The sequence below is a fragment of the Silurus aristotelis genome, assembly GCF_946808225.1.
Source record: "Silurus aristotelis genome assembly, chromosome: 27".
Classification (NCBI taxonomy): Eukaryota; Metazoa; Chordata; class Actinopteri; order Siluriformes; family Siluridae; genus Silurus; species Silurus aristotelis.
Window position 1 is genome coordinate 16,922,513 of NC_139600.1, and position 10,000 is coordinate 16,932,512.

The following is a 10,000-nucleotide window of genomic DNA, read 5'->3' on the forward strand; positions in this document are numbered from 1 at the left end:
GGTTGTATCTTCCTGGAACCATTACAGATCCAAGTAAAAAAAAAAAAGAAATTACATATCTGTATGAAAGCTTCCATGTAAGATGTTTTTAGTAAGCAGGAACCCAAGAAGAACCATTTTGTTGATGTTTGTCTGTAATGTTTTCTTCTCTACCCATACAGATCTGTCATGTGAGCCTTAGGAGAGGATTTTTTATTGTATCATAAACATTACAGTGAAATTCTTTCTTCACATATCTCATGTTAGGTAGCTGGGGTTAGTGACAGCTTGGCAGGGCTGGGGCTTAAACCTTCAACCTGCTGATCAGTAACCAAGAGACTTAACTATGGAGCCACCACTTCCCTCAAATGTCTTCTGTAGGTTTCTGTAACACTTCACTGGATTATTGAAAATTCTGGTTCTGGCCATTCTGATGTTTTGTAGACACAGGTTTCCTCAAAGGTCCAATGGAGAAGAACCTTCAGGGATTTGTATTATATAATAGACGTCAATTTTAACTTGTGAGAGTAGAACACATTCTGAAGAACCCTTGATTACACAATCAGACCACAATGAACCCCTTGAATAATCTTTTTCTCGTTTTTCAACAAAAAGTGTACAAGTACCAAGAACCAACCGTATCACAACTGTTGAGAAAAGAGTTCTTTACTGGTTCTTTACTGGTTCCACCAGGTTCCTCTGACAACTAAAAGACCATTATGTTTTGCAGGTTTGATATTATGTATTTATCTGTGTCTCAGGTTACTGTATGTGGGTGGGAATGATCATAGCAGATCATCATCACAGTAATCCAGTTCTGGTGTGTTTCTGCCACCTTCTGCTCAAACACACTGTGCAGAGACTGGGGGCTGTGAACACGTACGCAACATTCGACAACGCAGGTAAGAGAACACACCTGCTGCTTCAGCCAGTCAGAACACTCCGCTCCAAACATACAAACCATTTCTCTTAAACAAGTTCAGATTATTATTGTTATTATTATTGGGTTTTTTTTTTTAGCATTTGCCTGAAATAAACAATCATGGAATGGAATAAATCTGTTACTCATGAAACTGCTGCGCGAACGGTGTTACTCGGCAACGGGAAAATATCGCCTTCGCATGAACTCATTTTTTTTTGCCATTTTGTTTCATATAGTTCATATGAAGACAGAATGTGCAGTGAAATTAAAAAGACCCATCCAGAACAACAACATTCACCTCAGAAACTGTGTTAAAAGGCAACTAGAAAATATGGACGTAGTATGAGCTAGCTAATTTTTTGCCATTTTGTTTTATATAGGCAACGTAAAGACAATTTATTTAAGACAATATTAAAGACCATTTTTGTAAAACACTGCGTTCGGACATTTACAATGATGGCATTTCAGCAGAAGCCCGTATCCAGGGTGACTGGGTCTTGCTCAAGGGCCCAACAGTGATAGGGTTTCAATACTGGGATTTGAACTCACAACCTCCCAAGTAAAAGTCCAATGGCGTAACCACTGTTCCGTTTGCACTTGTGCGTCGACTTCTGCAGTCTATTCACTTGAAAGTGTCGCTCTATTAAAAACAAGGAACCAATTCAATGCTGTTTCCTTCAGAATATACAGAGCACCTGGAAAAGAACTGGTCAAACAATACCTGGTGAATACCTCTGTTCTTCTCTCACACAGAATTCCCAGCATTCAGCAGGGTCCGTACTCGCTGGCTGCTCCTCTATACCCTGCTCAGAAATCCAAAACTCATCCTTTTAAGGAAGAGACACCATAACCACAACCTCCACAGCGACCAGGACCCGCTCACCATCGCCCGGGTCATAACAACATCATCCCAGCTCGAGAAAAACCAGCATATCCAACAGCGTGATGATGACGTACCTACAACTCCCCGAGGAGCTCCTCTAGAACATCCCTGAATGAACAAGTTAAATGAAAAGTGGACTTTGGTTGGGAAATAAATCCTGTTTGGATGATGTATCTCTGCATATATTAACAAAGAAAAAGCACTTGGATTACGGCCTTTTAAATAGCTAGCCGATATCCTACATGCTAATCGGCTAAGCAGAACTCTCAGGCTCTACATCCTGACAGAGAAACGCTAAACACATGACCGCTAGCTACTACAAATAACACCGATCACATCACAATTCCTTACAGAATATGCACTACAAATATAAAGGTTATCTTTGGAAAGTTTCATCAGTTACTTTTGTGTTATTTTTCATCAATAAAATCTTTTGTGAAGTTTAATAAGTGACATGTGAGGTGAAAACCAGAAACATGACCTAGCATAATCAAGCTAATTTTTTTATTTAGATGATTTAAAAATGGGGTGACTGAGGAAGTGAGACAGAACGATCTAGAACATCTAATTTTACCTCAGATGTGTCAATAAAATGCTAATAAAAGGCGTAGAAAAGACTAGAAAAGAGAAGAGTGATAGCAGGAGTGATTTGTGATAGAAGAGTATCTGTGAGAGTGAAAGGGAAAGTTTATAGGACTGTGGTGAGACCTGAGATGTTGTATGGATTAGAGACAGTGACATTGAGTAAAAGACAGGAGGTGGAGCTGGAGGTAGCAGAGCTGAAGATGTTGAGATGTTCGTTGGGAGTGACGATGATAGACAGGATTACAAATGAGTTTATTAGAGGGACAGCGCATGTAGGACGTTTTGGAGACAAGGTGAGGGAGGTGAGATTGAGATGGTTTGGACATGTGCAGAGGAGGGACATGGGGTATATCAGTAGGAGAATGCTGAGGATGGAGACACCAGGAAGGAGGAAAAGAGCCAAGGAGGAGGTTTATGGATGTGGTGAAGGAAGACATGCAGGTAGTTGGTGTGAAAGAGGCAGATGTAGAAGACAGGGGGAAATGGAGACGGATGATCCGCTGTGGCGCCCCCTAATGGGAGAAACCGATAGAAGAAGATTTTGTTTTCATTTAGATGATTTTTAAATGGGGTGACTGAGGAAATGAGACGGAACGATCCAGAACATCTACTTTTACCTCAGATGTGTCACTAAAATGCTAATAAAAGGCATAGAAATTATATTATTACAAGTTTTACACTTAGCCTTAACCACTGATTAACGTCGGTCATGGTTTCCACTCTTTTTTTTTATAGTTAATCTTCTGCTAATAACCTTTTTTTTTAAACGTTTGACGATAAAATTAATTATGTTTTCATGTATTATATTATTTTATGCACTTTTCTGTTGTAATTTTTGTTACTGTTATTAAAATTGTCATTTAATTAATTTATTACTCAAAAAAGTAAAAACTGGGGAAAAACTGTAGAATGTTTATTTTTTAATAATAAACAAATACGAAATATAATATATCGTTATTTTTTGATCAAGATATAAAGAAAACGGTTATAGCAACTTAGCTAACATAAATGAATAAATAAATAAATAAATAAATAAATAAATAAATAAATAAATAAATAAATAAATAGAATAATTACCCGCAGGATTCGATTGTCCTTGCGAGTCGACTCGTGCATTCGATTCATTTAAAAGAGTTGCGCTTGTTTTAAAAAAAAAGGAACCGATTCATTGGCGGTTTCTTCAAACCTACTGAGACTGATGAGAATTAGCCAAACTTCAGGTGAGATCAAATACGCTTTTATTTCATATTTACGTGCACATTAATAAAATTTTCTTCATTTTGAACGTTTTAGTGACATTAATGTCGGCACCTGACTCGGATTTTGGGTCAATTAGCTCCATTTGTTTTGCTAATTTTGATGAATAAAAACTGCTAATTGCCACATCAAAAAAGTGTAATTATAAATCTATTTATTTACTTATAAGGATTAATATTGGCTTCAAAAGATACCAAAATTATTATATAATGATTCCACTTCATTCCACTTACTAGTTAGAGTTTCACATAAACTAATGATATTAATGCATTTATTTTTTTTTCTTGTTAAAAAAAGTAATTAAAAAAATCTAACATTTATAATTATATAATGATCATAATAATATAATTCCTGAGGTGAGAAATAATAATAAAGAATAATAAAAGACTGTATATATGGTATCATCTATCAACCATCTATGGGAGTTGGTTACAGCATTGGATTTTAAATCTGAAGGTTGTGAGTTTAAACCCCAGCCACGCCTGGGCCCCTGAACAAGGCCCTTAACCCTATAATTCATTTCAATTCATCTTTTATTTGTATGGTGCTTTTAACAATGGACATTGTCTTAAAGCGGTTAAATCCTTCTGTCAAATGTGTAAATGGAAAAGTGTTATTGTGAGTGTGTGTGTGTGTGTGTGTGTGTGTGTGTGTGTGTGTGTGTGTGTGTGTGTGTGTGTAGGATGTGTGACGTGGACTCGGTGAAGAAGATGCTTCGTGCCGTGCTGCAGAGCAGTAAAGGCGGCGTAGCGTTGTGCCGTGTGCAGTCCGATTACCGCGCCCTGACCGGAGACTTCATCCCTTACGCTCAACTCGGCTACAGGAACCTGGAGAACTTCCTCAGGAGCATTCCTGACGTGGTACAGCTCCGACAGTCCCACAGCGGAGAGGTGAGACTGACACGTGGCCTACACGTTCACGTGGACACCATTAGATGGGGTGCGTGTGTGAACAGATTGGCGGTCGACCGATATCGATAGCGAGGTTGAATCGTATTCGCCGATAACCGATTAATCAAACAATAAAACGGATAAATGATAAATACAGTATCTCTCAAAAGTAAATGCACCCCTCACATTTCAGCAACTATTTTATATGTTCTGAAGAACCAATACAATAGAAATAAAAGGTGGATATATTTTAATGTCCGTGTGCAGTTTGTGTATCAGTACTGATTTACTGTCCTCTAAAAATACATCAATATACAGTCATTAATCCAGCTACAAAAGTAAGTACACCCTCAGTGAACGTGTCGCAACAGTGTCCAAAGTGTGAATGTTGTGTGTAAACACATTGTTCTCCAGCACTGCTTTGATCCTCCTGGGAATAGAACTCAGAGCTGCACAGGTTGTTGCTGGGATCCTCTTCCACTCCTCCATAATGAGCAATTCTTCACCTTCTGCTTGAGGAGCCCCACAGGTGCTCAATAGGGTTCAGGTCTGGAGATATACTTGGCCACTCCATCACCTTCACCTTCAGCTTCCTTGGCAGGGCAGTTTTTATCTCGGTGGTGTGTTTTGGGTCGTTATTATGTTGGAAAACTGACGTTCGACCCAGTTTCAGAAGGAAGAGCATCATGTTCTCACAGTACATGTTGGAATCCATGTTTCCCCTTAATAATCCGCAGCTCCAGACCATGATGCTGCCACCACCATGCTTCACTGTAGAGAAGACAGTTTTCTTGGCATTTGGCATGTACTTGGTTCTCCTCACCAGGGCGTCACCACACATGCTGGACACCATCTGAGCCAAACAAGTTTATCTTCATCTCATCAGACCACAGGACATGGTTCCTGTAATTCATCCTGTGATACTAATCTTCTTACAGCCTCGGCATCTTTGTGGAGAGGAACAGTAATAATTCTCAAATCCTCAGAGACTCTTCACCATGAGGTCCATGTAGGACATCCAGTGGTCAGTATGAGAGAATTGACTCAAAGCACCAGATTGAAGCTGCTCTAATAGAAGATACACACATTTGTATGTTTCTGAAAAGCAGATAAAAACATGAACATGTGGATTTACATGTTTACACCACATACAGCTGTTATCACTGAGGGTGTACTTACTTTAGTTGGCGGTTATTTAGACAATAATGTCTTTTATTTTTAGAGGACAGTGTAAATCTGTACTGCTACAAACTGCACTTTAATTCTCTGAATATTTCCACGTTTTATTTCTGTAGTTTTGTCTCTTGAGAAGATGCTAAAATGGTTGGTGAAATGTGAGGGGTGCACTTACTTTTGTGTTATTGTATGATATGCGCTCTCCGTGCAGTGCGCCGTCTCGCATGCGTCAGTGATTCGCCTCTAGGGGTCGCTATCCTAAGGACAGCAGACACAAAGAGTGTTTTTGCTTTAGGAGATGGTATTTGTGTGTGTGTGTGTGTGTGTGTGTGTGTGTGAAGGTGATGTGCTTCGCGGCCGTGTGTAAGGAAACGGCCCACATTGCTCAGCTGGTCTCTCGGCAGAGGAACTCGAAGAAGAACTCTGGCTGGTCTCAGCTACTGAACTGTCACATGAGGACGAAATCATCCTCGCTGTTCACACACAGCGGTAAACACACACACACACACACACACACACACACACACACACACACACACTGATAGGACTCTGTGATAAAATATATTTAAATATTTGAACTTTTATTTTTTTATATAAAGCTAATCCTCGCTCGTCCCTGAGGCAGCCTGGTCACCTGACCTCAAACAGCAGCTTCCTGAAATCTTCAGTATTACCTGTCGGACCTCAAGGTGACCAGCGACCGGTCTGTAAGCCGAGAATCCAACAGGACGTGACCACTCGCTCGTCCAGCAAGAACCAAAACGCAGGTGAAGTAGGAGAACACGCACAGTTCTGGTAGTGATGTGAAAGAATCATGTTGCTGAAACGTGTGTCCTCCAGAGGGTGACGTGGAGCTGTTACAGAGTCGTGTGAAGCAGCTCCTGCAGAAGTACAGCAGCGGTGTGTGGCTCTCCAAACTGCCTCAGCTTTACAGCACCATGTTCCACCAGGAGCTTCCCTCACACGTACACACACTGCTGGAGACCTGGACGCACGTCTGCATTGTGAGCGCGCGCGCACACACACACACACACACACACACACACACACACACACTGTCGGAGAAGTGATGTCCCTGTAATGTAGGTGTCAAAAATGTGTGTGTGTGTGTTGCAGGTGGAGAAGCCTGGTGTTGGGAGTGTATCGGGGCACCTGGTTTACCCCGCTAAAACCCCGTCTCCGAAGCTCCACACGCCTCCTTCTACCCCACAGAAATCTTTCCAAATCTCCCCACAATCCCCAACTTCTACCTCTCTGATGCCCCTGAGGTCACTTACGCCTGAGTCCCTGCCCCGCCCCTTGCCCACCCCTCCATCCACGCCCCCTGCCCCGGTCTCTCAGGACGTGAAAGATAAAGTGCGGGAGCTCCTGAATAAATACACTCACGGCTTGTGGTCTCACGCTCTGCCCCGCCTCTTTCAGGAGGTCTTCAGGTACAGCCCCAGACACCTGTATCTTCACCTCCAACTTCAGCCTTTCACCTTTCTTACTTTTTATTTTTATTTAATTACCCCTGCAGGTGTGAGTTCCCACAGTCGCTCCTGGACGACCTCTCTCCTCTGGCAGACACGTGTGCGATCGAATATCCGATGCCACAAAATCACAACAAAGCCATTTTATACACCCTGCCCACCGTGAGCCTGCCTTCTAAGCCCCGCCCACAGCCCAGATCACGTGTCATCGACTACTACGGCAACCCGAAGGTGCCACATCTTACCCTGCCTGAGGAGGAGTTCTCATCCGTGCTGGTGATGGAGGCCAACGGCACAGACGACGTCGTGTTTAGGTTCTCGCACACATCCGAAGTGCGATATTTTCAAATATGAATCTGGGTTCCTCACAAGCTTTGCTCTTTCAGGTTCGTGGGAGAAAAATATTCTCATGCTGCGGAGAAGATGGAGGATGCCATGTTGGAGTTTTATCATGGTGAAGGGGTGGGGCTTTTTCTGGCCACACCCACAATCGGTCAGCTGGTGGCTGTTGCTCTGGATAACGAGACCGTCCTCAGAGCTCAGGTGCACCAGATCTCGGAGAATGACGTGAAGGTAAGTGTGTGTGTGTGTGTGTGTGTGTGTGTGTGTGTGTGTGTATTTATACAATTCTGTATGTAGAAAAAGAAATCCAGCGTGTGTGTGAATCTATAGGTGTACTGTGTGGATCACGATTTCTCGGAGGTGGTGACCAGTGAGCAGTTGCTGCAGCTTACTGAACAGTTCCTCACACTACCGTTCCAGGCCACTAGTGGCCAGCTTGCAGGTAATACAGACACACACACACACACACTTCACACTTCACACACCTCTATCTGTCTTGCGTGTGTTAGTGTGTTACTTTTTGTCTGTGTGTGTGTGTGAGGTCTGGAGCATTTTAGTGAGGACCTGGTGGTGCTGAAGACTCTGAAGACGTTAGCCTGTGGGCAGACGCTCTTAGCCGAGCTGGTGGAGCGAGAGACTTCACTCCTCGTGGTGTTGTACGACACGTCAGGCGAACAGGACGTGAACGTGAACGCCGCATGTCTCGCCGCGCTGCAGGACAGAAGCATGCAGAACCCGTTACAGGTTACAGCGATACACACACACACACACACACACACACACACACACACACACACACGTTCTAGAGTGTTGAAGGTCACGTGTATGTAAGTGTAACCCCGTGCTGTGTGCAGGTCGACAGCTCGTACTCCCACGTGTGTGTGACCAACGTGGCATCTGACGGCAGCGTATTCTGCCAGCTTCCGTCTCGAGGCCTGTCCAAGCTCCGAGGAGTCATGGACAAGATCGAGGCCTTCTTCCTGTCTCAGGTCTCCTAACTTCATTCACATTCGGTTTCATTTCTCCACATTTACATCGTTTTTTCACTCTTCCTCTCTCTCTGTGTGTGTGTGTGTGTGTGTGTGTGTGTGTGTGTGTGTGTGTGTGTGTGTGTGTGTGTGTGTGTGTGTGTGTGTGTGTGTGTGTGTGTGTGTGAGCAGGCCTCATGGGAGCTTTTGGTGTCTGAGCCGTTTTGTGGTAAAGTGTGTTTGGCACAACACAAAGGGAAATGGGCTCGAGTTGAGGTGAGCATATAGAACCTGCTCCTGGATTTACCTTCTGTTCATGTCACAGCTGTGTATCATCACAACAAAACTTAATCATTACACTGTTTCAATGGTCATTTTTAAAACTCTTTTGTTCAACACATGCACAGAGTCATCAACGACGACTAATATGAAGTGGGATTGATGATGATGATTGTATTAGCATTAGCATTATGCTAGTAGTAGAAGCATAATCTGAGCTCTAACTAGAGTTTTACCACTAAAATCTCCAGCCGTAGGGAGGAAAGATAATAGAGTATGATTTATTATTTCTTCTATAAAGGTAGAGAATGCAGTCAGGAGAGGAAACACAGTCCTGCTGTTCTTTAAACTTCGTCTGGTTATAAACACAAACATCACATGATGTTCCTGAGATTTTTAACGTCATTATAATATTTTCCCTTCTGTAAAATGCTAATACTTCCTGTCACTAGTACAGAGATATGAAGACTGCTGTCTATCTATTGGGATATGAACTGAAAACGATAAACCAATGCCATGAATCTGATTTAATTTTATTTTATTTTTTTTTATTAATTTTTTTAGATTTGATACTGAATCGCCACACAAAATATTGTGACGCTCACGCGTATGTGTTTTTTTTCTCACCCGTACTTGAAACTGTAGTGTGTGTGTGTGTGTGTGTGTGTGTGTGTGTGTGTGTGTTTCTCCTTCAGATCACTAACCTGCACGGCAGCCGTGTTCTGGATGTAGAGTTTATGGATTTGGGATTTCCTGCTTCTCTGGAGCTCAGTGAGTTGAGGGAGATTCCTGCAGTATTCATGAGAGAGCTCCTCACCATACCAACACAGGTACACACACACACACACACACACACCCCACTGCAGGTACAATCAGAATCACATTTATTACTGAATGCTGATTCAAACCGTGTGTGTGTGTGTGCGCGTGCAGGCTATAAAGTGTCGTTTAGCTGAAGTGGAGCATAATGGAGATGTTTGGCCTCCTGATGTTGTTCTGTGGCTCAGAGAGACTCTGCTCAACACTGCAGAGTGCACAATGAAGGTGTGTAAAGGGGGAGGGGCTTATATAATCACATCATCACCCGTCCTAATCGTGTGTGTGTGTGTGTGTGTGTGTGTGTGTGTGTGTGTGTGTGTGTGTGTGTGTGTGTGTGTGTGTGTAGATATCCTGTCTGGACTCAGAAGGTCAGGTGCAGGTTTACCTTTTCCTCAGCTCTGATGCTCTCGATCCGAGCTCCAGCATTA

General features: G+C 42.7%; 2 protein-coding genes across 2 annotated transcripts in view; both read left to right on the forward strand.

The window, feature by feature from the left end:
- LOC310721421 (stimulated by retinoic acid gene 6 protein-like) overlaps positions 1 to 3,130 on the forward strand; it is a 7,844-nt gene extending 4,714 nt beyond the window's left edge. Inside the window, exons 14-15 of the mRNA XM_083533113.1 lie at positions 741 to 881; positions 1,655 to 3,130. Of these exons, the coding sequence (XP_083389239.1) occupies positions 741 to 881; positions 1,655 to 1,896 (383 nt within the window). The 3' untranslated portion in view covers positions 1,897 to 3,130. The remainder of the gene's footprint in view (positions 1 to 740; positions 882 to 1,654) is intronic.
- A 341-nt stretch (positions 3,131 to 3,471) lies between these two features.
- The window catches only part of tdrd7a (tudor domain containing 7 a), a 7,676-nt gene continuing 1,147 nt past the window's right edge, over positions 3,472 to 10,000 (forward strand). Inside the window, exons 1-15 of the mRNA XM_083533106.1 lie at positions 3,472 to 3,589; positions 4,309 to 4,516; positions 6,034 to 6,181; positions 6,292 to 6,459; positions 6,533 to 6,696; positions 6,809 to 7,125; positions 7,212 to 7,478; positions 7,551 to 7,737; positions 7,837 to 7,948; positions 8,048 to 8,250; positions 8,361 to 8,495; positions 8,667 to 8,750; positions 9,449 to 9,583; positions 9,687 to 9,797; positions 9,919 to 10,000. The exon at positions 9,919 to 10,000 is cut by the window's right edge and continues 316 nt beyond it. Of these exons, the coding sequence (XP_083389232.1) occupies positions 4,310 to 4,516; positions 6,034 to 6,181; positions 6,292 to 6,459; positions 6,533 to 6,696; positions 6,809 to 7,125; positions 7,212 to 7,478; positions 7,551 to 7,737; positions 7,837 to 7,948; positions 8,048 to 8,250; positions 8,361 to 8,495; positions 8,667 to 8,750; positions 9,449 to 9,583; positions 9,687 to 9,797; positions 9,919 to 10,000 (2,320 nt within the window). The 5' untranslated portion in view covers positions 3,472 to 3,589; position 4,309. The remainder of the gene's footprint in view (positions 3,590 to 4,308; positions 4,517 to 6,033; positions 6,182 to 6,291; positions 6,460 to 6,532; positions 6,697 to 6,808; positions 7,126 to 7,211; positions 7,479 to 7,550; positions 7,738 to 7,836; positions 7,949 to 8,047; positions 8,251 to 8,360; positions 8,496 to 8,666; positions 8,751 to 9,448; positions 9,584 to 9,686; positions 9,798 to 9,918) is intronic.